Below are 27,372 nucleotides of genomic sequence, written 5' to 3'. Positions count from 1 at the left end.
TCATGATCCAGTACACCCCACTCGTGACACGTGTACCTCATGATCCAGTACACCCCTCTTGTGACACGTGTAACTCATGGACCCGTACACCCCACTGGTGACACGTGTAACTCATGATCCAGTACACCCCTCTTGTGACACATGTAACTCATGATCCAGTACACCCCCCTCTTGTGACACGTGTAACTCATGATCCAGTACACCCCTCTGGTGACACGTGTAACTCATGATCCAGTTCACCCCACTGGTGACACGTGTAACTCATGATCCAGTACACCCCTCTTGTGACACATGTAACTCATGATCCAGTACACCCCCCTCTTGTGACACGTGTAACTCATGATCCAGTACACCCCTCTGGTGACACGTGTAACTCATGATCCAGTTCACCCCACTGATGACACATGTAACTCATGATCCAGTACAGCCCTCTTGTGACACGTGTAACTCATGATCCAGTACACCCCACTGGTGACACATGTAACTCATGATCCAGTACACCCGACTGGTGACACATGTAACTCATGATCCAGTACACCCCACTGGTGACACGTGTAACTCATGATCCAGTACACCCCTCTTGTGACACGTGTAACTCATGATCCAATACACCCCACTGGTGACACATGTAATTCATGATCAAGTACACCCCTCTTGTGACACATGTAATTCATGATCCAGTACACCCCTCTTGTGACACGTGTAACTCATGATCCAGTACACCCCACTGGTGACACATGTAACTCATGTTCCAGTACACCCCACTGGTGACACGTGTAACTCATGTTCCAGTACACCCCACTCGTGACACGTGTACCTCATGATCCAGTACATCCCTCTTGTGACACATGTAACTCATGAACCAGTACACCCCTATTGTGACATGTGTAACTCATGATCCAGTACACCCCACTGGTGACACGTGTAACTCATGATCCAGTACACCCCACTGGTGACACATGTAACTCATGATCAAGTACACCCCTATTGTGACATGTGTAACTCATGATCCAGTACACCCCACTGGTGACACGTGTAACTCATGATCCAGTACATCCCACTAGTGACCCGTGTAACGCATGATCCTGCACACCCTGCTTGTGACACGTGACACAACCTTGGAAGATGTACTGCTGATAAATTTCACACATCGATGCAAGGCCGACTTGCTTGTACAATTAACGTTCTCAAAGAAGTTAAGAGAGCAGTTTGACACAATATAAAACATGGGAAGTTTTTTCACTCAAGATTTTAATCATATGCATTTCGACAATTATTTTACAATACAGAAAACACACTCAGTTGATAGGCTCTATATAACTTGAAAAAGTTATCTTTCCTCTATGCCTCCGTGAAACTGCGTAGAGATGCTGACGAGATATGAAAGACTTTCTGAGTCAGCTGTTCGGTACATTCTATGTCAAGATCAGATCCCAAAATGATGCAGGTTATCTGTCGATACACAGCAAAACAAATGAAACATGCTTACGTTCTGAAACACATACCCTATTGATACATGCATGTGGTTACAGTAGCTTAGGTCGCGATCTCCTGTAAATAGCGACATTTAGGGTCAAATCAAGCATTAGACATGCAGGTGTTATTCTGCTCCCCGACGCAGCGACAGAAGTTGCTGCCGCTAACAACGCGATGCTGTAGTAGATGGTGCCTCTATACAGTATCATGTTCCAGGCTTGAGCGTCTAGTGTGTTCACCTCTGTACTCACATTATTGGCCACTGTCATCTTCATCAGTTTATCACGAATGCTGTAATACAACACACCAGCTGTCTGATCTAGGGTAACAGCAAACATGTAACTTCCTGTGGCTGATGTTGCCATATCTTGACCATCATATGTCACAACGAAAACTGTGTTTCCGGCACACCCATATATCCTCTTTCTTCTTGTGTCAAGAGTTATTTGCCATGGGCCTCCGTACTTGGATAAGTCAATGGTGGTAGTCAAGTCTTTCCCGTGTGTAGACATGCGGCTGATTGTGAAATGTGGTTGATATGTGGCTACGAATACGATGTCCTGATCTTCATCCACTGCCATGCCACCTGCCTCCACACCTTCTTTCAGAACTGTCACGTGACTTGTATTCAATGTTGATGATACAATCTTCTCAGGGTTGTCAAATCCGATCAGAAGTTTCTTAGTCTTTGCTATGTAAGCAACGGAATTAACATTCTTCATGGAAAGATACGGATAGACACAGAGGGAGTTACTGTGAATGTTGAGTTGACGGAACTGGTGCTGGATGTCTGATAAGAATGGAACTATCAGGATCCTACTTTTCTTCTCCTCTGGTCTGGGTGTCGTCGCTGACGTTATCAACACAGGCGACCTCGGTGACACCACTGACGTTGGCTTCGTGGTAGAGGTAGAATTAACAATATCGAGCGAAGAAGCAGGCACAGGAAGAGCTGTTTGCAGTTGTCATATTTGGAGTTAATACGTCTCATTCCAAATCTGTGTCTTCTGTAGGACAGATTCATGGAATACGCTCATCTCGTCCTGGAAGTCTTTGAGTGATCTTGAGACATGACGCAACTGCCTCTTCGTCTGATGGTAGCCCTGTTTTAGATACCGCAATTCAGAGACAACCTGACTTTTCACCATGTCTTGAAGAGACTCTCCTTGTAGAATCTCGGCCATGGCTTCTCTCACTTGATCCCGTATGTTTTCCTTAAATTCAGCTCTCAATGGCGTCTTGGCGACATCTATGATATTTTATGATATTTAGCACCCTTGTCTCTGTACGGATAACATCTACCTTGTTATCTAAGAGATCCTTCTGAAACTGGTCCAATTTCTGTATGACAGACACAATACTTTCCTGACAGTTACAAAAACGAATTAGGGAGGAACATGCCAGGACCCAGGAAAGGGCTTTCAACTCAGCCATTTTTGGAGCTGTGCAAAATCCTGTGAAATGCCCTTATCCGTTAGGGTGATGTGTTCGTGTACCCCTCGGTATGACACGACGCGTGCTGCTACTGGTTGGTTAGGTGAAGGTAAAAGTAAACATTTCCTTGGTTATCACTATGTAATCAGTGTTGCAGGTCACCCGTGGTCACCATCTCTTGGGTGTAAAGTGTATATGGTTATCACTTGGTTTTTTGTTCCGAGGTATGTATTTACACAATGTTTGTAAGTTCTGGCAAATAATGTTTGTGCGAGAATTGTGATCACGTCTACCTCCATTATTCAAATTACGCAGAAAAATATTCAGTTTCTTATCTGTGGGTGTAAAATTAATTGTAAATATATTGACACGCAGGCACTGCAAAGTGCCGTACGAAATTTCGTTATGCATAATAGACATCAAATTTAGCCAATTTTAACTATCATCAATGAGAGTACTATACGACGAATAATCCAGTTTATTTGACAGTGGACAAAATACTGCCAAAAATCTAAGATGATTTATCAAACTGATTTGTAAGCTGATGTAACATTTAATTCATAAACTTTACTCACATATGTTAGATGCAAGTTAACATTAAGTGGATTGGCACACATAATTTGAATAATTTCGTAGCCTTAAATCCTCATTGTGTAACCTACATTTTTACATGTCATTATTTCAAAATGTCTACACACAAGGACTGAGAAAGAAGTACTATTTTGTCAAGATAACCTTCTACTGTGCTGCCGCCGTCCGATAAGCGGTATCAAACTCAGGTAGTTATTGTGATTTGAATCTACTGGTTTTCTGCTGAAATAATGAATGTTCAACAACACAGAAGGCGTCTTCCGTTTTCTCGATTTGTCTGGCTGAAAAATGTATCATGGACTAAGTAGGTAAATTAATCTTTGATGATTTCATCGCCTACACTCAGAGAAAAGCCCGTAGATAAGGACGTGCTTATCACGGGAGCATGGGGTTTATACTCTCAAATCAACTGATTATATATACATCTACACCACAATGCTCTACGAGAGAGACATGGAATTGTCTACTCTGATTTAATTAATGCCATGCCCTGTCTCGTGAATATTTGTATCAACGTGCTTGCCAAGTCGGTAATCGGAGTTTATGTGTGTTAGCCAAAAAAACATTCACAACAATCTTCCCGCTTTAGCTGCTTCCAATTTTGTTCTTAATTAAAGATACGTTGGAAATAACAACATAGACATCACTGGCAATATGAAGAAAGTAAATATATCTAAAAGCAGCGTACATTTTGGTAATGTTTGGGTTGAAATGAGACAAATAAATACATTTCTGAGGAGTCAGTCGCACGGTCGGTGCAGCATTCTAAGGCACAGTTGCGTCCCTTAGTCGCGCCCAAAACTTATGAACGATTCGTCCTGATTCGCCCTGGTTTTGTTCTAGGTTAGTTAGTACCATTCAGGTGCTCGTGAGAATTGTCAAAGTGGCAAACGTCTAAGACCTGCTTGATATGAGACAAATAGATATAATTCTAAACAGTCACACGGTTGGTCTAGCCCTCTAAGGCGCCGTCATGTGCAGAGATGCGTCCCTTAGTCGCGCCAAAAACTTATGAACGAATCGCCCTGATTCGCCCTGGTTTTGTTCTAGGTTTGTCAGGACCATTCACATGCTCGTGAGAGTTGTCAAAGTGGCCAACGTCTAAGACCTACTTGACTCCGGCCTCACCCCCCACATCAAGCTGACAAACAGTGATATGACCGAATTACTATTCAAAGAAAAATGTAACTTAACACCTAATCACTCACCTACCACAAGGCAGCTGAGTACTGTGCACACTCTGTCCTGTAAAGTGTTAATGTTGTGAATGTATCCAGGAAGGTACTACACTCACATCCACCCCTGCGGTAGTAACATCGCCTGGAGCTACGCTGCCAACAGAGCGTCGAACAAACCGGTGTGTTGGTTTTAGAGAAATGCAGAACGTCAATGCCAGAGAATAACCAGTCTCGATTATCTACAGAAACAGATTCCATTGGATGTAAAAGTAAAAAATAGTGTTAAAAATCAGTGAGGAAACCAGGTGTTCGCTGAAAGGGTAAGCGTGTCCTGCCCTACCGGAAGAACCCGCCACTCGCACTTCCTGGATAAAATGGAATTGTTTGTTTGTTGCCCAACGTCGCACAGCTGAATTTAACCCTAACACTTCTAACCCCACAGCTTGCAGATGAACAAATGCTGCGTATCACGCAACGAGCATATGTGTCAGCACATTTCATTTGTCAGATTTGAGTTCATTTCGTATGTTTTTCAAATTATTTTTATATTTCATTTAAGTAGTTTCTCCTTGTGCACTACACCGTCGTCAGTGACAATAGTTAGTGCCAAGTCAGCCTGTCTTTGTATCTAGATATGGACATGCATGATTAGACGTACATTTAGTGACTGAAATAAAGTCACCTTCTTTAAGGATATATATCTGCAAAACATAACGTAAAATCAAAATGGATCCATGAACAATACTTAATTTCCAAGCGCTAAGGCAAACTAGACTTGCCAAATTAATCTAGAGTAGAGATGGATTTATTTTAGGTTATTCTCAAGGGTTTATGCCAGTAATACTCTGATCGTTAACCAATATATGAGATTTGTTCAATCTAAATACATCAGAGATATTATACAGGGAGATTGACTGTTATCGTTCTCGGCCAGCTCAGCCAATACAGGCGACCAGATGTTTACAAATGTCTGCTAGAGACCAGAAAAGAGATCTGATGACACTCTAAGTGTCTTACACGTATGGTGATACTACCTCCAACATACTCGGATATATTTAGTTCCGAATGGAACGCCAACAGAGACCCGTGTGTGGGTTAACAGAGACCACCTACACAATGAACGTGGCAGCACAAGCTTGGATTTAAAGGAAACAATCTGTTTCTTTTCTGAGACCTTCAATAGCTTCGGGTCAAGGTTAGGATGGAAGTACTTCAGCCTCAAGAGAATGTCAACAGATGAGGGCTATGTTTTTGTTACGCTTCCAGTCAAAATACCAGACACCCATGTCGACCTTTACACTGTCTGCCAAGGTCCGATCTTTCCACAGCAACGTATACCGTCGTGGATGTTCATTAGTCGAGAGTGCAGCCATTCATTAAGTGCTAAACATGATGGTGATCGACTCCGAGAGAGAAGGCGTGGCAGAGGAATCCCTCCATGGTATATTTGTCTTGTAGTCTTAACCACCGCGTTACCTTTACCACTTCCACGCCAGCTTGTTTCTCCTTTGAAATGGTTTATTTGTCTGAATGTGCAAGAAAAACGATTTAGGTGATTGGGCTGATTGACGGATAATATACATCGGCGCTTCAAGGGGGTTGTGTTTATAGTTGAGAGGGTGGGTGAAGACACGGATGTGTTGACACCTAGTGTAAAGACCGGGGGTGGTGATGGACAGGGCAGGTGGCAGCTGCAACGAGCCAGAGAACAGGTCTGCCACATCAGACACATCAGACGCTCAGCCACAACTTGTTGCGATATTACTGATGAGGCGTCAAGCAATATTCCCTCACACACATTTCGATTCCGGTGTGAAGTCTAATGGTTAAAGCGTTAGCACGGCACGCCAATGGCCCAGGTTCGATTTTACACATGGGTGAATCCACGATCGTGATATTGCTGGAATATTATATAACAATAATCACCCACCCACTGGAACAGGTTCGGAAATTGTTTAAACTATTACATAATGATACTTACATCATTTGTCTGTACCAGTGAAAGCGTAGATGTATTTAATAATTCATAAGGGCAAACAGCACTGAACAAAGGCAAATATTGTGACTGCCTTCTTTTGTCAGAGGGAAGGAGTCCAGTTGTCCCTCTTATCAACATGGGGTCCCTGTTTGGACGGACATATTGTGACTCTCTTCGTTTGTCAGAAGGGAGGGAGCACAGTTGTCCCCCTTGACAGCACGGTGGTACCTGCTGGGAGTGAAACACACACCGAGTCTTCACACAAGAAGGCGTGAAGTGTTGGGGACACATTGGACACCTTATTATACAAACTTCCTCGTCTCCTGCCTCGTGGAGGCGTCCGGCAATAATCAATCCATATGTCAGTGTAGGTGGGCCACATCACCTGTCAGTTGAAAGCATTTGGTCAGGTTATAGCACGGCTATTGTATTCCGAAGTTCAAACACAGATGGACGTATTCCTTTGGCAGAATATTCCCAGTGTGTCCAGCAACCCACTGTCGGAAGAGGGGATATGCCTTCTGGATGCTATAAGGGGGTGAGAGGATATACGTTCAGAATGTCGGCTGTAAGAGGAGAAGGGGAGATAACCCTTCCTAATATCGCCTATTTGAGAACAAGGGCAAATAACCAATAACTAATTTCTAATAGTTTTTATGACCTAGCTGACGTCATTTCGTTTCAGACACCATCACGTGACAGATGTCATCATGTGACTGATACCTTCACTTACATGTAACAGTTGTCATCACGTGACAGGAAATATCATGTGACTGATACCTTCACTTACATGTTACAGTTGTCATCACGTGACACCATGTGGCAGACACGGTAAAGTAATCCGTTAGGTTACTTCCCATGAATTAGACTTTCTGCTGGGTGTAAGAACAAACTGGCTGGACTGCAGGTAGATGTGTTCAAGGTCCACTGGTTTCCGACAATGAACAGTTACTTTGTGATAACGTGTGGGTGATGCTCAAATGAGAATCGGTACATATATGAATTGGAGTCCATTTTTCTTAACGAATTGTGGTTGTGCACATGATAATGTGCTCTGCCATTTTCATACTACGTACACCTGACATGTTTCTGAAAGATGTGTCAAATTTAATTGAACTAATCAATCAAATCTGAGTGATCTACACATAAATTTACCTCAGACCCAAAGGTCTAGTTCATAGGAATACCCCATCCTGTACGCCCTGTTAGTGGCACGTGGAACTCATAATACTGTACGTCCCGCTAGTGACACGTGGAACTCAAAATACTGTACACACCGCTAGTGACACGTGGAACTCATAACATTGTACACCCCGCTAGTGACATGTGGAACTCATAATACTGTACGTCCCGCTAGTGACACGTGGAACTCATAATACTGTACGTCCCGCTAGTGACACGTGGAACTCATAATACTGTACGTCCCGCTAGTGACACGTGGAACTCAAAATACTGTACACACCGCTAGTGACACGTGGAACTCATAACATTGTACACCCCGCTAGTGACACGTGGAACTCATAATACTGTACGTCCCGCTAGTGACACGTGGAACTCATAATACTGTACGTCCCGCTAGTGACACGTGGAACTCATAATACTGTACGTCCCGCTAGTGACACGTGGAACTCATAATACTGTACGTCCCGCTAGTGACACGTGGAACTCATAATACTGTACGTCCCGCTAGTGACACGTGGAACTCATAATACTGTACGTCCCGCTAGTGACACGTGGAGCTCATAATACTGTACGTCCCGCTAGTGACACGTGGAACTCATAATACTGTACGTCCCGCTAGTGATACGTGGAACTCATAATACTGTACGTCCCGCTAGTGACACGTGGAACTCATAATACTGTACGTCCCGCTAGTGACACGTGGAACTCATAATACTGTACGTCCGGCTAGTGACACGTGGAACTCAAAATACTGTACACCCCGCTAGTGACACGTGGAACACATAACATTGTACACCCTGCTAGTGACATGTGGAGCTCATAATACTGTACGTCCCACTAGTGACACGTGGAACTCGCTATACTGTTCACCCCGCTAGTGACACGTAGATCTCATAATACTGTACACTCGGTAGTGACACGTGGAACACATAATATTTTAAACCCCGCTAGTGACACGTGGAACTCATAATACTGTATGTCCCGCTAGTGACACGTGGAACTCATAATACTGTACACCCGCTAGTGGCACGTGGAACTCATAATACTGTACACCTGCTAATGGATGTTGGAACACATAATACTGTATACCAGCTAGTTACACGTGGAACTCATATTACTGTTCATCCGCTAGTGACACGTGGAACTCATAATATTGTACACCCGCTAGTGACACGTGGAACTCATAATATTGTACATCCCGTTAGTGACATGTCGAACTCATAATACTGTACGTCCCGCTAGTGACAAGTGGAACTCATATTACTGTACACCCGCTAGTGACACTTGGAACTCATATTACTGTACACCCAGCTAGTGACACGTGGAACTCTTCAAACTGTACATCCCGCTAGTGACACGTGGAACTCATAATATTACTGTACACCCGCTAGTGACACTTGGAACTCATATAACTGTACACCCAGCTAGTGACACGTGGAACTCTTTAAACTGTAAATCCCGCTAGTGATATGTGGACCTCAAAATACTGTATGTGACTAATACTGTTCATCCCCCTAGAAACACGTGGAATTCATAATACTGTACGTTCCGCTAGTGACACGTGGAACTAATATTACTGTACATCCGCTAATGACACGTGGAACACATAATACTGTACATCCCGCTAGTGACATGTGGAACTCATAATACTGTACGTCCCGCTAGTGACACGTGGAACACATAATACTGTACACCCAGCTAGTGACACGTGGAACACATAATACTGCACCACCCACTAGTGATACGTGGAACTCAAAATACTGTACATCCCGCTAGTGACATGTGGAACTCATAATACTCTACATCCCGCTAGTGATACGTGGAGCTCTTATTACTGTACACTCCCCTACTGACATGAGGACATTATAAAACTGTACATCCCGCTAGTGACACGTGGAACTCATAAGACTGTACAGCTGTCAGTGACACGTGGAACTCTTTAAACTGTACATCCCGCTAGTGATATGTGGAACTCAAAATACTGTATGTCCCGCTAGTGACCTGTGGAACACATAATACTGTACACCTGTTTGTGATACGTGGAACTCAAAATACTGTACATCCCGCTAGTGACACGTGGAACTCATAATACTGTACGCCCCGCTAGTGACATGTGGATCTCAAAATACTGCACCACCCACTAGTGATACGTGGAACTCAAAATACAGTACATCCCGCTAGTGACATGTGGAACTCATAATACTCTACATCCCGCTAATGATACGTGGAGCTCTTATTACTGTACACTCCGCTACTGACATGAGGACATTATAAAACTGTACACCCCGTTAGTGACACGTGGAACTCAAAATACTGTACGTCCCGCTAGTGACCTGTGGAACACATAATATTATACACCCCGCTATTGACACGTGGAACACATAATACTGTACGTCCCGCTAGTCACACATGGATCTCATAATACTGTACATCTGTTAGTGGCACACAGAACTCATTATACTGTACATCCCGCTAGTGATACGTAGAACTCAAAATACTGTACATCCCGCTAGTGACATGTGGAAATTATAATACTGTACATCTGTTAGTGGCCTAGTGATACATAGAACTCAAAATACTGTACACCCCGCTATTGACATGTGGAAATCATAATACTGTACGTCCCGCTAGTGACACGTGGAACTCTTCAAACTGTACATCCCGCTAGTGACACGTGGAACTCATAAGACTGTACAGCTGTCAGTGACACGTGGAACTCTTTAAACTGTACACCCCGTTAGTGACACGTGGAACTCAAAATACTGTACGTCCCGCTAGTGACCTGTGGAACACATAATATTATACACCCCGCTATTGACACGTGGAACACATAATACTGTACGTCCCGCTAGTCACACATGGATCTCATAATACTGTACATCTGTTAGTGGCACACAGAACTCATTATACTGTACATCCCGCTAGTGATACGTAGAACTCAAAATACTGTACACCCCGCTAGTGACATGTGGAAATTATAATACTGTACATCTGTTAGTGGCCTAGTGATACATAGAACTCAAAATACTGTACACCCCGCTATTGACATGTGGGAATCATAATACTGTACGTCCCGCTAGTGACACGTGGAACTCATAATACTGTACACCCCGCTAGTGACACATGGAACACATAATACTGTACATCCCGCTAGTGACACGTGGAACTCATATTACTGTACACCCAGCTAGTGACACGTGGAACTCATATTACTGTACACCCAGCTAGTGACACGTGGAACACATATTACTGTACACCCAGCTAGTGACACGTGGAACACATAATACTATTCATCCCGCTAGTGACACGTGGAACACATAATACTGTACACCTGTCAGTCACACGTGGAGCTCATTATACTGTACATCCCGCTAGTGATATGTGGAACTCATAATACTGTACATCTGTTAGTGGCACACGGAACTCATTATACTGTACATCCCGCTAGTGACACGGGGAAATCATAATACTGTACATCCCGCTAGTGACACGTGGAACTGAAAATACTGTACACCCTCCTATTGACACGTGAATCTCATAATACTGTACGTCCTGCTAGTGACACGTGGAACTCATAATATTGTACATCCCGCTAGTGACATGTGGAACTGAAATTACTGTACACCCTCCTATTGACACGTGAATCTCATAATACTGTACGTCCTGCTAGTGACACGTGGAACTCATAATATTGTACACCCTCGAGTGACACGTGGAACTCATTATACTGTACATCCCGCTAGTGATGCGTGGAACTCAAAATACTGTACACCCGCTAGTGACACGGGAACTCATAATACTGTACGTCCCGCTAGTGACACGTAGAACTCATAATATTGTACATCCCGCTAGTGACATGTGGAACTGAAATTACTGTACACCCTCCTATTGACACGTGAATCTCATAATACTGTACGTCCTGCTAGTGACACGTGGAACTCATAATATTGTACACCCTCGAGTGACACGTGGAACTCATTATACTGTACATCCCGCTAGTGATGCGTGGAACTCAAAATACTGTACACCCGCTAGTGACACGGGAACTCATAATACTGTACGTCCCGCTAGTGACACGTGGAAGTAATATCCCTGTACATCCCGAAAGCGACATGTGGAACTCATAATCCGATCCATTTGGTATCTGTTGCTCAAACATTACATTCTTTCGCAACTCCTCAAGTTACTTCAGTGAACACAAACATGGTCTACACTTCAATTAGTTGGAAAATGACATCTATATGATATTTAGACTTTTACGCCAGCGTGTTTCCCGATGGTTAATATCACATATTAGGAATAAAAAATGGTATAGAGCTCGAAAAAGGCTCGAATAATACAATTAATGTTCCTAATATATTATTTACGATGCGAAAAAAAACTCTCTTGTATTTCCTCTATGATGAATATCTCTGTCAGCTGTTGAATGCGAGAACGCGAAATTTGGCCAGATCTCGCGTTCTCGCGATCTCGCATTCTCATGTCTTTAGCATATTTAGGTCGAGATCGCGAGAATGCCCCTTACAGTTCTCTTCATGTTGGTAATCGTTTGGCCATGGTGCCCTGTGTGACAACCAGCACTTGTGCTCCTCTGTTGACCGCAGACGGGAAAGGAGTTCATCCTCAGCTACATCACCAGTTAGTGTGATCATCGAGGGACACAAGCGGCCTCGCTTAGTTTAGTTATCTGCTGGGATTTAAGTGCTGAAGATCTGATCCAGAGAGACCCGGAGCTATCGCATGGAAACACCCTACAGTATCAGTATGTTGCTGTTATGTTGTTCTGCCTACTATGTAATGTACTGGTATCAAGCGATGTAATCCTGTAAACCCGCCAGTGACACGTGGAACACATAATACTGTACACCCACTGGTGACACGGGCAACTCATAATCCCGAACACTCAGCTAGTGACACGTGTAACACATAATCCCATACAATAATCCCGTACACCCCGATAGTGACAGGTGTAACTCATAACCCCATACACACCGATAGTGACACGTGAAACTAATAGCCCTGTACATCCTGAAAGCGACACGTGGAACTCATAATCCGATCAACTTGGTATCAAGACAAATATGCAACTGATGACCTTGCAACATCTACATCTGATAATTTCACACATCACTTCAAGGCCTACAAACTCGAAACAATAACATTCCCAGAGAGTTTAAAGTGCGGTTGCTAAATCATTTTATTCATTCGCATCTTCTCAAGTTAGTTCAGTGAACACAAATATGGCTTACACTTCAATTATTTGGAATGTAACATCCATATAATATACAGATTTTACCAAAAGAAACGCAATGCTATGAATACAATTACAACATTTATAAATAAATTACTTTGCCATATACCAGCAAATTATGTTCTACACGAGGAAAAAATAATTCTAACATGAATTTGGGAAATATTCGAATCTGATTCTCAATCAAAGTGGTTTTTTCAAATCACAATAACCAAACACAATAATCTGATTGAAACGGCCGATTTGACAACCGCGTCACCATGCAATCAAACATACGCAGAAGGTTGCGATACAAGTATAACATGTATCTTTGTGAGGCTATTTACGATGTAATTAGAACTGGTATGTTGAAACAGTCAGGAATGTGAGTTAAGTCATAGTAGAACGACCTCAAATTTCAAAACTAAATGACTACCAACAATACATAAATGAGAAAGAAGTTCTGTACTATAAGTATTAGCTTCCGGAAGTTAAAAAAACTGTTTCAATGAGACGTGGTTATTGTGATTAGAAACGAGTATTTTCCAAATTCATTGTAGAATATCCATTACAAAGTTCATGGAATCAAACACAGGAGTATAGCACTAGCTCCCTTCATGTTTATTGAGTAGAGATTATAGGCACCAATGTTATATGTCACATTAACTGCACCTACAAGAGTAGGAAGAACTCCACTGTAGTAGATGGTGCCTCTGTACAGTCTCATGGTGTAGGGGACAACGTTCAGTGTGGTCACCTCTGTACTCACATTATTGGACACTGTCATCTTCATCAGTTTCTTCTCATTGTTATAATACAACACACCAGCTGTCTGATCTAGGGTTACAGCGTACATGCTACTTCCTGTGGCTAATGTTGCCAGGCCTTGACCATCATATGTCACTGTGAACAGTTTCCTGCCATTACACCCATATATCATCTTTCTCCTTGTGTCAAGAGTTAGTTGCCTTGGAGAGCTTCCGTACTTGGATAAGTCAATGATGGCAGTAAAGTCTTTCCCCTGTGTAGACATGCGGTTGATTGAGTGTCGTGGTTGATATGTGGATACGAATACGATGTCCCGATCTTCATCCACGACCATGCCAGTTGCATCTACACCTTCTTTTAGTACTGTCACGTGACTTGTATCCAGGGTCGATGACACAATCTTATCAGGGTTGTCTAATCCTATCAGAAGTTTCTTAGTCTTTGCTATATAGGCAACAGATGCCACATTCTTCATGTTCAGATACTGATAGACACTGAGGGAGTTGCTGTGAATGTTGAGTTGACGGAACTGATGCTGGGTGCTTGACCAGAGTGGAGCAATCAGGAGCCTGCTTTTCTTCTCCTCTGGTTTGGGTGTCGTGACTGACGTTGTCGACACAGGTAGCCTCGTGGTAGAGGTATCATTAGCAGTAACTGGGGAAGAAGCAGGCACAGAAAGAGCTGCATTCTGTTGTGATATTTTGAACTGACACGTCTCATTCCAAGTCTTTGCTTTCTCCAAGATAGTATCATGAAATGCAGTCGTCTCTTCCTGGAAGTCTTTGAGAGACCTTGTGACATGATGCACCTGGCTCTTCATTTGATGGTAGCCCTGTTTCAGAGGTCGCAATTCAGTGTTAACCTGACTTTTCACCATGTCTTGAAGAGACTCTCCTTGTAGAATCTCGGCCATGGCTTCTCTCACTTGATCCCGTATGTTTTCCTTTCGTTCATTTCTCAATGATGCTTTTGCATCATCTATGATATTTAATATCCTCTTCTCCATGCGGAGCGAATCGAACTTGGTATCAAGAAGTTCCTCCTGAAACTGGTCCAGTTTCTGTATGACAGACATAGTATTGTCCTGGCAGTTACAAAAACAGATTAGGGAGGTACATGTCAGCAACCAGGAAAGACATTTAAGCTCCGTCATCTTGAGAACTGTACAAATTCCTTTGAGTTGTCCTTCTCCGTTAGAGAGCTGTGTTCATGTACCTATCGGCATGTCACGACGTTTTCCGCTACTGATTGGTTTATGTAAGGTACAAGAATACATCTACTGGGTTATCACGACGTAATCAGTGTTGTAGATCAACCGTGGTCACCGTATCCTGGGGGTAAAGAACACTTGTTTATCACTATTTACGTAACATAGCAGGCGCGTGCAGCTCTGTCATCTGTGATTTAACCCTCTGTATGCCGAGTTATATTTCTGATGCACATTTTTGTAAGTTCTGAAAAGTAAATGTTGTGCAGCACTACCTCTATCATCTAATATACGCCGAGATGTAGATTGTTAAATTTCCTTTCTGAGGGTGTAAAATTAACTATAAACATTGGTTTGAAATGATAGACTCTGCAAAGTGCCTTCCGAAATTTCGTGATACGTAGAAACAAGAGCAAATATCACCACTTTTAAATGTACAATCATAAAAGTACTGATGGACGAATATGTTTTACTTGACAGATTTATGTAAACTGTAAGTGGACAAAATACTGCCTAATATCTGAATGACATAATGATATATCAAACGGATTTAAAATATTTGTAAGCTAATGTATAACGTTACATTTTCGAAAGGAAAAATAACTTATTATGAATGACGGAAATCGAGTTTTCACTATGAACGTCAAAAGAAGACAGAGAGATATACATACGCACAAAGACGAAGAGACAACTCAGCTATGTTAAAACTAGGAAACAATACCTCCGCTACCCTGGTGTTAATTTGCTGTGTCACGCCTATATCTTTTCGCATTGTTTTTGTTTTCATGACAAATCGTACGATACGATGAACTCGTGCTACATGAGAAATAATGGTGCAATATATGGCCCTGTCAAAGATTTAAATTAGTCCTTTGATCACCACATTGTATAATTGTAATTTGGCTTAGGTTGCCCAGTTATCAATGGGGAGCAGCAGGATGGAATGTTTAAGTGTGCTTTTATTCATCCGACTTTTACTCCAAAGAAAACACCAACTACACAGCATGATATACGTTATATCACCACCGATGATCAACATTTACAAAATGGCGTGTTAACTGACAGCAGTAAGCCGGAATTTTCAGAGGAGGACTTTCGTTGATTCAGGTATCGTAAATACATAAATATGTAAGTTAGTAATCAGAAACAAGCTGACAATATGGGTATTGTTATTTGTTTTATATGTTTTCCATTGTAACCAAGAGAACTGGTCAGAAATGCAGATAAATACCGCTGTCCATGTGCCTGGTTGTGCGTCAGTTATGGCGCCACTCAGAACGAAAACCTTCATATTTCTGTCGAATTTACCAAAGAATTGAATGTATCTATTCATATGTCCCTAATTCTTGCTACGATTGTCTTTCCAGGAATGTTCTTAATAATGTGAGCCAATGAATGGAAGGAACAGACGAATGAATCTCTCAAATTAGTAGAAATTGTACATTTTAATATCTGAATTTTGCTATGTTTATATTTTCAAACAAGTACAATTATCCGAGCACAGAGTTCGTTTTCAAACTTGATTGTTTCGTTTGATTTCATCTGGTCCATTTGTGTTAGTGACAAAAACAGCTTGTCTGTTGCTACTTAAATGTATGAGGAATTCGAGGATGTATGTGTCGCCGATGAGTGGGACATAAACTGACGAACAAAAGAAAGTATACACTTGAAAACTGAATTTCACCAAAATATCATAAACATTATCAGATCGTTACAGAGCTGACCTGGTGTGATATGCGCATTAATATGATACATATAATGTCGCCTACGAAAATCATATGAAAGGCGACCGCCTCCGTGGTCTAGTGGTAGAGCGTCCACCCGGAGAGCGGAAGGTCCGGGCTTCGACCCCCGACCGCGTCATACCAAAGGACGTTAAAAGATGGTACTTTTTGTTACCCTGTCTGGCGCTCTGTCACACACACACAAGTGCATGCACGTCGTTATATAAGTGCAATAATCTTGGACGCGACGTTAAACCCCATTTCACCTCATCTCACCATATGAAAGGCTATCACTGAAAATCCACGATGACACCAGGTGTTCGCGAAAAGAGTAAGCATGCCCTGTCCTACCTGGAGCAGCCCTCACTCGAATTACAAAGGGAGTGTTTGTATGTTGCTTGATAGCTTTACTTTTACTCTAACACATCTAACCCTGCATACACCTTATAGCTGAACCATTGCTGCATATCACATGGCGAGCACATGCAGAACATTTCATTTCATTCTCTTAATATTTCAGGGCGGTCGGGTAGCCTAGTGGTTAAAGCGTTCGCTCATCACGCCGAAGACCCAGGTTCGATTCCCGACATGGGTACAATGTGTGAAGCCCATTTCTGGAAATTTGCTAAGAGTGGCGTAAAACCACACTCACTCACTTAATATTTGATATGAGTAGTTTTGTCCTTGTGCACTACACCGTCTATATATCTACACAAATATAGGTAAAATAAAAAAGGATCCCAGGACAAAGCTTAATTTCCTAGAGCTGAGGCAAGCTAGTCTTGCCAAAACATTCGTGGCTTCAGTTGGATTTATTTTTATTTGAAAGTTATAAGAGACAGGCTAAGGATTGGTATGACAGTAATACTCTAATCATTAACCAATATATGAAAAATAATCATTATTGTTATTATACAGGGAGATGTACTGTTATCGTTCTCTGCCAGCTCAGCCAATACAGGCGACCAGATGTTTACAAATGTCTGCTAGAGATCTGATGACACACTAAGTGTCTTACACCTTCGGTGTTACTACCACCAACATACTCTGATATATTCAGTTCCGAATGGAACGCCAACAGAGACCCGTGTGTGGGTTAACTGAGACCACCTGCACAAAGAACGTGGTAGCACAAGCTTCGATTAAAAGGAAACAATCTGTTCCTTTTCTGTGACCTTGAATAATGTCGGGTCGGAGGTCAGGTTAGGATGGAAGTACTTTAGCCTCAAGAGAATGTCAGCAGATGAGGGCTATGTTTTTGTTACGCTTCCAGTCAAAATACCAGACACCCATGTCGACCTTTCACTGCCTGCCAAGGTCCGATCTTACCACAGCAACGTATACCGTCATGGATGTTCATTAGTCGAGAGGGCAGCCATTCATCCAGTGCTAAACATGATGGTGATCGACTCCGAGAGAGAAGGCGGGGCAGTGGAATCCCTCCATTGTATATTTGTCTTGTAGTCTTAACCTACGCTTTACCTTTACCACTTCCACTCCAGCTTGTTTCTCCTACTAAATGGTTTATTTGTCTGAATGTGCAAGAAAAACGATTTAGGTGATTGGGCTGATTGTCGGATAATATACATCGGCGCTTCAAGGGGGTTGTGTTTATAGTAGAGAGGGTGGGAGAAGACACGGATGTGTTGACACCTAGTGTAAAGACCGGGGGTGGTGATGGACAGGGCAGGTGGCAGCTGCAACGAGCCAGAGAACAGGTGTGCCACATCAGACACATCAGACGCTCAGCCACAACTTGTTGCGATATTACTGATGAGGCGTCTAGCAATATTCCCTCACTCACATTTCCATTCCGGAGTGAAGTCTAATAGTTAAAGCGTTAGCACGAGCACGCCAATGGCCCAGGTTCGATTTTACACATGGGTGAAGCCACGATCGTGATATTGCTGGAATATTATATAACAATAATCACCCACCCACTGGAACAGGTTCGGACATTGTTTAAACTATTACATAATGATACTTACATCATTGGTCTGTACCAGTGAAAGCGTAGATGTATTTAATAATTCATAAGGGCAAACAGCGCTGAACAAAGGCAAATATTGTGACTGCCTTCTTGTGTCAGAGGAAAGGAGTCCAGTTGTCCCTCTTATCAGCACGGGGTCCCTGTTTGGACGGACATATTGTGACTGTCTTCGTTTGTCAGAAGGGAGGGAGCACAGTTGTCCCCCTTGACAGCACGGTGGTACCTGCTTTGAGTGACACACACACCGAGTCTTCACACAAGAAGGCGTGAAGTGTTGGGGACACATTGGATACCTTATTATACAAACTTCCTCGTCTCCTGCCTCGTGGAGGCGTCCGGCAATAATCAATCCATGTGTCAATGTAGGTGGGCCACATCACCTGTCAGTTGAAAGCATTTGGTCAGGTTATAGCACGGCTATTGTATTCCGAAGTTCAAACACAGATGGACGTATTCCTTTGGCAGAATATTCCCAGTGTGTCCAGCAACCCACTATCGGCTATAGAGGGTGAAGAGGGGATATGTCTTCTGGAAGCTATAAGGGGGTGAGAGGATATACGTTCAGAATGTCGGCTGTAAGAGGAGAAGGGGAGATAACCCTTCCTAATATCGCCTATTTGAGAACAAGGGCAAATAACCAATAACTAATTTCTAATAGTTGTTATGACCTAGCTGACGTCATTTCGTTTCAGACACCATCACGTGACAGATGTCATCATGTGACTGATACCTTCACTTACATGTAACAGTTGTCATCACGTGACAGGAAACATCATGTGATTGATACCTTCACTTACATGTAACAGTTGTCATCACGTGACAGGAAATATCATGTGACTGATACCTTCACTTACATGTTACAGTTGTCATCACGTGACACCATGTGGCAGACACGGTAAAGTAATCCGTTAGGTTACTTCCCATGAATTAGACCTTCTGCTGGGTGTAAGAACAAACTGGCTGGACTGCAGGTACACGTGTTCAAGGTCCACTGGTTTCCGACAATGAACAGTTACTTTGTGATAGCGTGTGGGTGATGCTCAAATTAGAATCGGTACATAAATGAATTGGAGTCAATTTTCCTTAACAAATTGTGGTTGTGCACATGATAATGTGCTCTGCCATTTTCATACTACGTACACCTGACATGTTTCTGAAAGATGTGTCAAATTTAATTGAACTAATCAATCAAATCTGAGTGATCTACAGAGAAATTTACCTCAGACCCAAAGGTCTAGCTCATAGGAATACCCTATCCTGTACGCCCTGTTAGTGGCACGTGGAACTCATCATACTGTACGTCCCGCTAGTGACACGTGGAACTCAAAATACTGTACACACCGCTAGTGACACGTGGAACACATAATATTGTACACCCCGCTAGTGGCACATGGAACTTATAATACTGTACACCCCGCAAGTGACACGTGGAACTCATAATATTGTACATCCCGTTAGTGACATGTCGAACTCATAATACTGTACGTCCCGCTAGTGACACGTGGAACTCAAAATACTGTACACCCCGCTAGTGACACGTGGAACTAAAAATACTGTACACCCCGCTAGTGACACGTGGAACACATAATATTGTACACCCCGCTAGTGGCACGTGGAACTCATAATAATGTACGTCCCGCTAGTGACACGTGGAACTCAAAATACTGTACACACCGCTAGTGACACGTGGAACACATAATATTGTACACCCCGCTAGTGACATGTGGAGCTCATAATACTGTACGTCACACTAGTGACACGTGAAACTCAAAATACTGTTCACCCCGCTAGTGACACGTGGATCTCATAATACTGTACACCCCGCTAGTGACACGTGGAACTCATAATACTGTACGTCCCGCTAGTGACACGTGGAACTAAAAATACTGTACACCCCGCTAGTGACACGTGGAACACATAATATTGTACACCCCGCTAGTGACATGTGGAGCTCATAATACTGTACGTCACACTAGTGACACGTGGAATTAAAAATACTTTTCACCCCGCTAGTGACACGTGGATCTCATAATACTGTACACCCCGCTAGTGACACGTCGAACACATAATAGTGTACACCCCGCAAGTGACACGTGGAACTCATAATACTTTACATCCTGCTAGTGACAGGTGGAACTCATAATACTGTACATCTCCCTAGTGACACGTGGAACTCATAATACTCTACGTCCCGCTATTGACACGTGGAACACATAATACTGTACACCCGCTAGTGACATGTGGAACACATAATACAGTACACCCCGCTAGTGACAAGTGGAACACATAATACTGTACATCCCGCTAGTCACATGTGGAACTCATAATACTGTATGTCCCGCTAGTGACACGTGGAACTCATAATACTGTACACCCGCTAGTGACACGTGGAACTCATAATACTGTACACCCGCTAATGGCCGGTGGAACACATAATACTGTACACCCCGTTAGTGACATGTGAATCTCATATTACTGTTCACCCGCTAGTGACACGTGGAACTGATAATATTGTACATCCTGTTAGTGACATGTCGAACTCATAATACTGTACGTCCCGCTAGTGACAAGTGGAGCTCATATTACTGTACACCCGCTAGTGACACTTGGAACACCTAATACTGTTCATCCCCGTAGAAACACGTGGAATTCATAATACTGTACGTCCCGCTAGTGACACGTGGATCTCATATTACTGTACACCTGCTAGTGACACGTGGAAGTCATAATACTGTACATCCCGCTAGTGACACGTGGAGCTCATAATACTGTACATCCCGCTAGTGACATGTGGAGCTCAAAATACTGCACCACCCGCTAGTGATACGTGGACCTCAAAATACTGTACATCCCGCTAGTGACATGTGGAACTCATAATACTCTACATCCCGCTAGTGATACGTGGAGCTGTTATTACTGTACACTCCGCTAGTGACATGAGGAAATCATAAAACTGTACACCCCGTTAGTGACACGTGGAATTCAAAATACTGTACATCCCGCTAGTGATACGTGGAACTCATGATACTGCACATCCATCTAGTGATACGTGGAACTCAAAATACTGTACACCCCGCTAGTGACATGTGGAAGTCATAATACTGTACGTCCCGCTAGTGACACGTGGAACACATAATACTGTACGTCCCGCTAGTGACACGTGGAACTGATAATACTGTACGTCCCGCTAGTGACACACGGAACTCATAATACTGTACATCTGTTCGTGGCACACGGAACTCATTATACTGTACATCCCGCTAGTGATACGTAGAACTCAAAATACTGTGCACCCCGCTAGTGACATGTGGAAATCATAATACTGTACGTCCCGCTAGTGACACGTGGAACACATAATACTGTACATCCCACTAGTGACACATGGAGCTCATATTTCTTTACACCCAGCTAGTGACACGTGGAACACATAATACTATTCATCCCGCTAGTGACACGTGGAACACATAATACTGTACACCTGTCAGTCACACGTGGAGCTCATTATACTGTACATCCCGCTAGTGATACGTGGAACTCAAAATACTGTACGTCCCGCTAGTGACATGTGGAACTCATAATACTGTACATCAGTTAGTGGCACACGGAACTTATTATACTGTACATCCCGCTAGTGATACCTAGAACTCAAAATACTGTACACCCCGCTAGTGACATGTGGAAATCATAATACTCTACGTCCCGCTAGTGACATGTGGAACACATAATACTGTACATCCCGCTAGTGACACGTGGAACACATAATACTATTCATCCCGCTAGTGACACATGGAGCTCATATTTCTTTACACCCAGCTAGTGACACGTGGAACACATAATACTATTCATCCCGCTAGTGACACGTGGAACACATAATACAGTACACCTGTCAGTCACACGTGGAGCTCATTATACTGTACATCCCGCTAGTGATACGTGGAACTCAAAATACTGTACACCCCGCTAGTGACACGTGGAAATCATAATACTGTACATCCCGCTAGTGACATATGGAACTCAAAATACTGTACACCCTCCTATTGACACGTGAATCTCATAATACTGTACGTCCTGCTACTGACACGTGGATCTCATAATATTGTACACCCTCGAGTGACACGTGGAACTCATTATACTGTACATCCCGCTATTGATGTGTGGAACTCAAAATACTGTACACCTGCTAGTGACACGTGGAACTCATAATACTGTACGTCCCGCTAGTGACACGTGGAAGTAATATCCCTGTACATCCCGAAAGCGACATGTGGAACTCATAATCCGATCCATTTGGTATCTGTTGCTCAAACATTACATTTTTTCGCACCTCCTCAAGTTACTTCAGTGAACACAAACATGGTCTACACTTCAATTAGTTGGAAAATGACATCTATATGATATTTAGACTTTTACGCCAACGTGTTTCCCGATGGTTAATATCACATATTAGGAATAAAAAATGGTATAGAGCTCGAAAAAGGCTCGAATAATACAATTAATGTTCCTAATATATTATTTACGATGCGAAAAAAAACTCTCTTGTATTTCCTCTATGATGACTATCTCTGTCAGCTGTTGAATGCGAGAACGCGAGATTTTGGCCAAATCTCGCGTTCTCGCATTCTCATGTCTTTAGCATATTTAGGTCGAGATCGCGAGAATGCCCCTTACAGTTCTCTTCATGTTGGTAATCGTTTGGCCATATCCTGTGTGACAACCAGCACTTGTGCTCCTCTGTTGACCGCAGACGGGAAAGGATTTCATCCTCAGCTACATCACCAGTAAGTGTGATCATCGAGGGACACAAGCGGCCTCGCTTAGTTTAGTTATCTGCTGGGATTTAAGTGCTGAAGATCTGACCCAGAGAGACCCGGAGTTATCGCATAGAAACACCCTCCAGTATGAATGTGTTACTGTTCTGTTGTTCTGCTTAATGTAATGTACTGGTATCAAGCGATGTAATCCTGTAAACCCGCCAGTGACACGTGGAACACATAATACTGTACACCCACTGGTGACACGGGCAACTCATAATCCCGAACACTCAGCTAGTGACACGTGTAACACATAATCCCATACAATAATCCCATACAATAATCCCGCTAGTGACAGGTGCAACTCATAACCCCATACACACCGACAGTGACACGTGAAACTAATAGCCCTGTACATCCTGAAAGCGACACGTGGAACTCATAATCCGATCAACTTGGTATCAAGACAAATATGCAACTGATGACCTTGCAACATCTACTTCTGATAATTTCACACATCACTTCAAGGCCTACAAACTCGAAACAATAACATTCCCAGAGAGTTTAAAGTGCGGTTGCTAAAACATTTTATTCATTCGCATCTTCTCAAGTTAGTTCAGTGAACACAAATATGGCTTACACTTCAATTATTTGGAATGTAACATCCATATAATATAGAGATTTTTACCAAAAGAAACGCAATGCTATGAATACAATTACAACATTTATAAATAAATTACTTTGCCATATACCAGCAAATTATGTTCTACACGAGGAAAAAATAATTCTAACATGAATTTGAGAAATATTCGAATCTGATTCTCAGTCAAAGTGGTTTTTTTCAAATCACAATAACCAAACACAATAATCTGATTGAAACGGCCGATTTGACGACCGCGTCACCATGCAATCAATCATATGCAGAAGGTTGCGATACAAGTATAACATGTATCTTTGTGAGGCTATTTACGATGCAATTAGAACTGGTATGTTGAAACAGTCAGGAATGTGAGTTAAGTCATAGTAGAACGACCTCAAATTTCAAAACTAAATGACTACCAACAATACATAAATGAGAAAGAAGTTCTGTACTATAAGTATTAGCTTCCGGAAGTTAAAAAAAACTGTTTCAATGAGACGTGGTTATTGTGATTAGAAACGAGTATTTTCCAAATTCATTGTAGAATATCCATTACAAAGTTCATGGAATCAAACACAGGAGTATAGCAGCAGCTCCCTTCATGTTTATTGAGTGGAGATTATAGGCACCAGTGTTATATGTCACATTAACTGCACCTACAAGAGTAGGAAGAACTCCACTGTAGTAGATGGTGCCTTTGTACAGTATCATGCTGTAGGGAGTAATGTTCAGTGTGGTCACCTCTGTACCCACATTATTGGACACTGTCATCTTCATCAGTTTCTTCTCATTGTTATAATACAACACACCAGCTGTCTGATCTAAGGTAACAGGAAACATCCTACTTCCTGTGGCTAATGTTGCCAGACCTTGACCATCATATGTCACTGTGAACAGTTTCCCGCCACTACACCCATATATCCTCTTTCTCCTTGTGTCTAGAGTTATTTGCCTTGGAGCGCCTCCGTACTTGGACAAGTCAATGATGGCAGTAAAGTCTTTCCCCTGTGTAGACATGCGGCTGATTGAGTGTCGTGGTTGATATGTGGATACGAATACGATGTCCCGATCTTCATCCACGACCATGCCAGTTGCCTCTACACCTTCTTTTAGTACTGTCACGTGACTTGTATCCAGGGTCGATGACACAATCTTATCAGGGTTGTCTAATCCTATCAGAAGTTTCTTAGTCTTTGCTATATAGGCAACATATCCCACATTCTTCATGTTCAGATACTGATAGACACTGAGGGAGTTGCTGTGAATGTTGAGTTGACGGAACTGATGCTGGGTGCTTGACCAGAGTGGAGCAATCAGGAGCCTGCTCTTCTTCTCCTCTGGTTTGGGTGTCGTGACTGACGTTGTCGACACAGGTAGCCTCGTGGTAGAGGTATCATTAGCAGTAACTGGGGAAGAAGCAGGCACAGAAAGAGCTGCATTCTGTTGTGATATTTTGAACTGACACGTCTCATTCCAAGTCTTTGCTTTCTCCAAGATAGTATCATGAAATGCAGTCGTGTCGTCCTGGAAGTCTTTGAGAGACCTTGTGACATGATGCAACTGGCTCTTCATTTGATGGTAGCCCTGTTTCAGAGGTCGCAATTCAGTGTTAACCTGACTTTTCACCATGTCTTGAAGAGACTCTCCTTGTAGAATCTCGGCCATGGCTTCTCTCACTTGATCCCGTATGTTTTCCTTTCGTTCATTTCTCAATGATGCTTTTGCATCATCTATGATATTTAATATCCTCTTCTCCATGCGGAGCGAATCGAACTTGATATCAAGAAGTTCCTCCTGAAACTGGTCCAGTCTCTGTATGACAGACATAGTATTGTCCTGGCAGTTACAAAAACAGATTAGGGAGGTACATGTCAGCAACCAGGAAAGACATTTAAGCTCCGTCATCTTGAGAACTGTACAAAATCCTTTGAGTTGTCCTTCTCCGTTAGAGAGCTGTGTTCATGTACCTATCGGCATGTCACGACGTTTTCCGCTACTGATTGGTTTATGTAAGGTACAAGAATACATCTACTGGGTTATCACGACGTAATCAGTGTTGTAGATCAACCGTGGTCACCGTATCCTGGGGGTAAAGAACACTTGTTTATCACTATTTACGTAACATAGCAGGCGCGTGCAGCTCTGTCATCTGTGATTTAACCCTCTGTATGCCGAGTTATATTTCTGATGCACATTTTTGTAAGTTCTGAAAAGTAAATGTTGTGCAGCACTACCTCTATCATCTAATATACGCCGAGATGTAGATTGTTAAATTTCCTTTCTGAGGGTGTAAAATTAACTATAAACATTGGTTTGAAATGATAGACTCTGCAAAGTGCCTTCCGAAATTTCGTGATACGTAGAAACAAGAGCAAATATCACCACTTTTAAATGTACAATCATAAAAGTACTGATGGACGAATATGTTTTACTTGACAGATTTATGTAAACTGTAAGTGGACAAAATACTGCCTAATATCTGAATGACATAATGATATATCAAACGGATTTAAAATATTTGTAAGCTAATGTATAACGTTACATTTTCGAAAGGAAAAATAACTTATTATGAATGACGGAAATCGAGTTTTCACTATGAACGTCAAAAGAAGACAGAGAGATATACATACGCACAAAGACGAAGAGACAACTCAGCTATGTTAAAACTAGGAAACAATACCTCCGCTACCCTGGTGTTAATTTGCTGTGTCACGCCTATATCTTTTCGCATTGTTTTTGTTTTCATGACAAATCGTACGATACGATGAACTCGTGCTACATGAGAAATAATGGTGCAATATATGGCCCTGTCAAAGATTTAAATTAGTCCTTTGATCACCACATTGTATAATTGTAATTTGGCTTAGGTTGCCCAGTTATCAATGGGGAGCAGCAGGATGGAATGTTTAAGTGTGCTTTTATTCATCCGACTTTTACTCCAAAGAAAACACCAACTACACAGCATGATATACGTTATATCACCACCGATGATCAACATTTACAAAATGGCGTGTTAACTGACAGCAGTAAGCCGGAATTTTCAGAGGAGGACTTTCGTTGATTCAGGTATCGTAAATACATAAATATGTAAGTTAGTAATCAGAAACAAGCTGACAATATGGGTATTGTTATTTGTTTTATATGTTTTCCATTGTAACCAAGAGAACTGGTCAGAAATGCAGATAAATACCGCTGTCCATGTGCCTGGTTGTGCGTCAGTTAT

General features: G+C 42.4%; 2 protein-coding genes and 1 pseudogene across 2 annotated transcripts; all 3 read right to left on the bottom strand.

Moving 5' to 3' along the window:
* Positions 1-1,526: 1,526 nt before the first annotated feature.
* Positions 1,527-2,910, bottom strand: LOC139455084 (uncharacterized; annotated as a pseudogene).
* A 10,736-nt stretch (positions 2,911-13,646) lies between these two features.
* On the bottom strand, positions 13,647-14,990 carry LOC139455768 (uncharacterized). Its single transcript, XM_071237312.1, has one exon. It carries the CDS (start codon positions 14,988-14,990, stop codon positions 13,647-13,649), a length of 1,344 nt encoding a protein of 447 aa, XP_071093413.1.
* A 9,211-nt stretch (positions 14,991-24,201) lies between these two features.
* Positions 24,202-26,118, bottom strand: LOC139455767 (uncharacterized). Its single transcript, XM_071237311.1, has one exon. It carries the CDS (start codon positions 26,052-26,054, stop codon positions 24,711-24,713), a length of 1,344 nt encoding a protein of 447 aa, XP_071093412.1. The 5' UTR covers positions 26,055-26,118; the 3' UTR covers positions 24,202-24,710.
* Between the last annotated feature and the right edge of the window lie 1,254 nt (positions 26,119-27,372).

The sequence above is a fragment of the Haliotis cracherodii genome, unplaced genomic scaffold (assembly GCF_022045235.1).
Source record: "Haliotis cracherodii isolate W230 unplaced genomic scaffold, xgHalCrac1.p SCAF_11, whole genome shotgun sequence".
Classification (NCBI taxonomy): Eukaryota; Metazoa; Mollusca; class Gastropoda; order Lepetellida; family Haliotidae; genus Haliotis; species Haliotis cracherodii.
Note: the sequence above shows the minus strand (reverse complement) of the source record. Positions and strands in the feature narration are given on the sequence as shown.

Coding starts and splice junctions, on each gene's coding strand:
- LOC139455767 (XM_071237311.1), bottom strand. CDS start 26,054: ATGACGGAGCTTAAATGTCTTTCCTGGTTGCTGACATGTACCTCCCTA.
- LOC139455768 (XM_071237312.1), bottom strand. CDS start 14,990: ATGACGGAGCTTAAATGTCTTTCCTGGTTGCTGACATGTACCTCCCTA.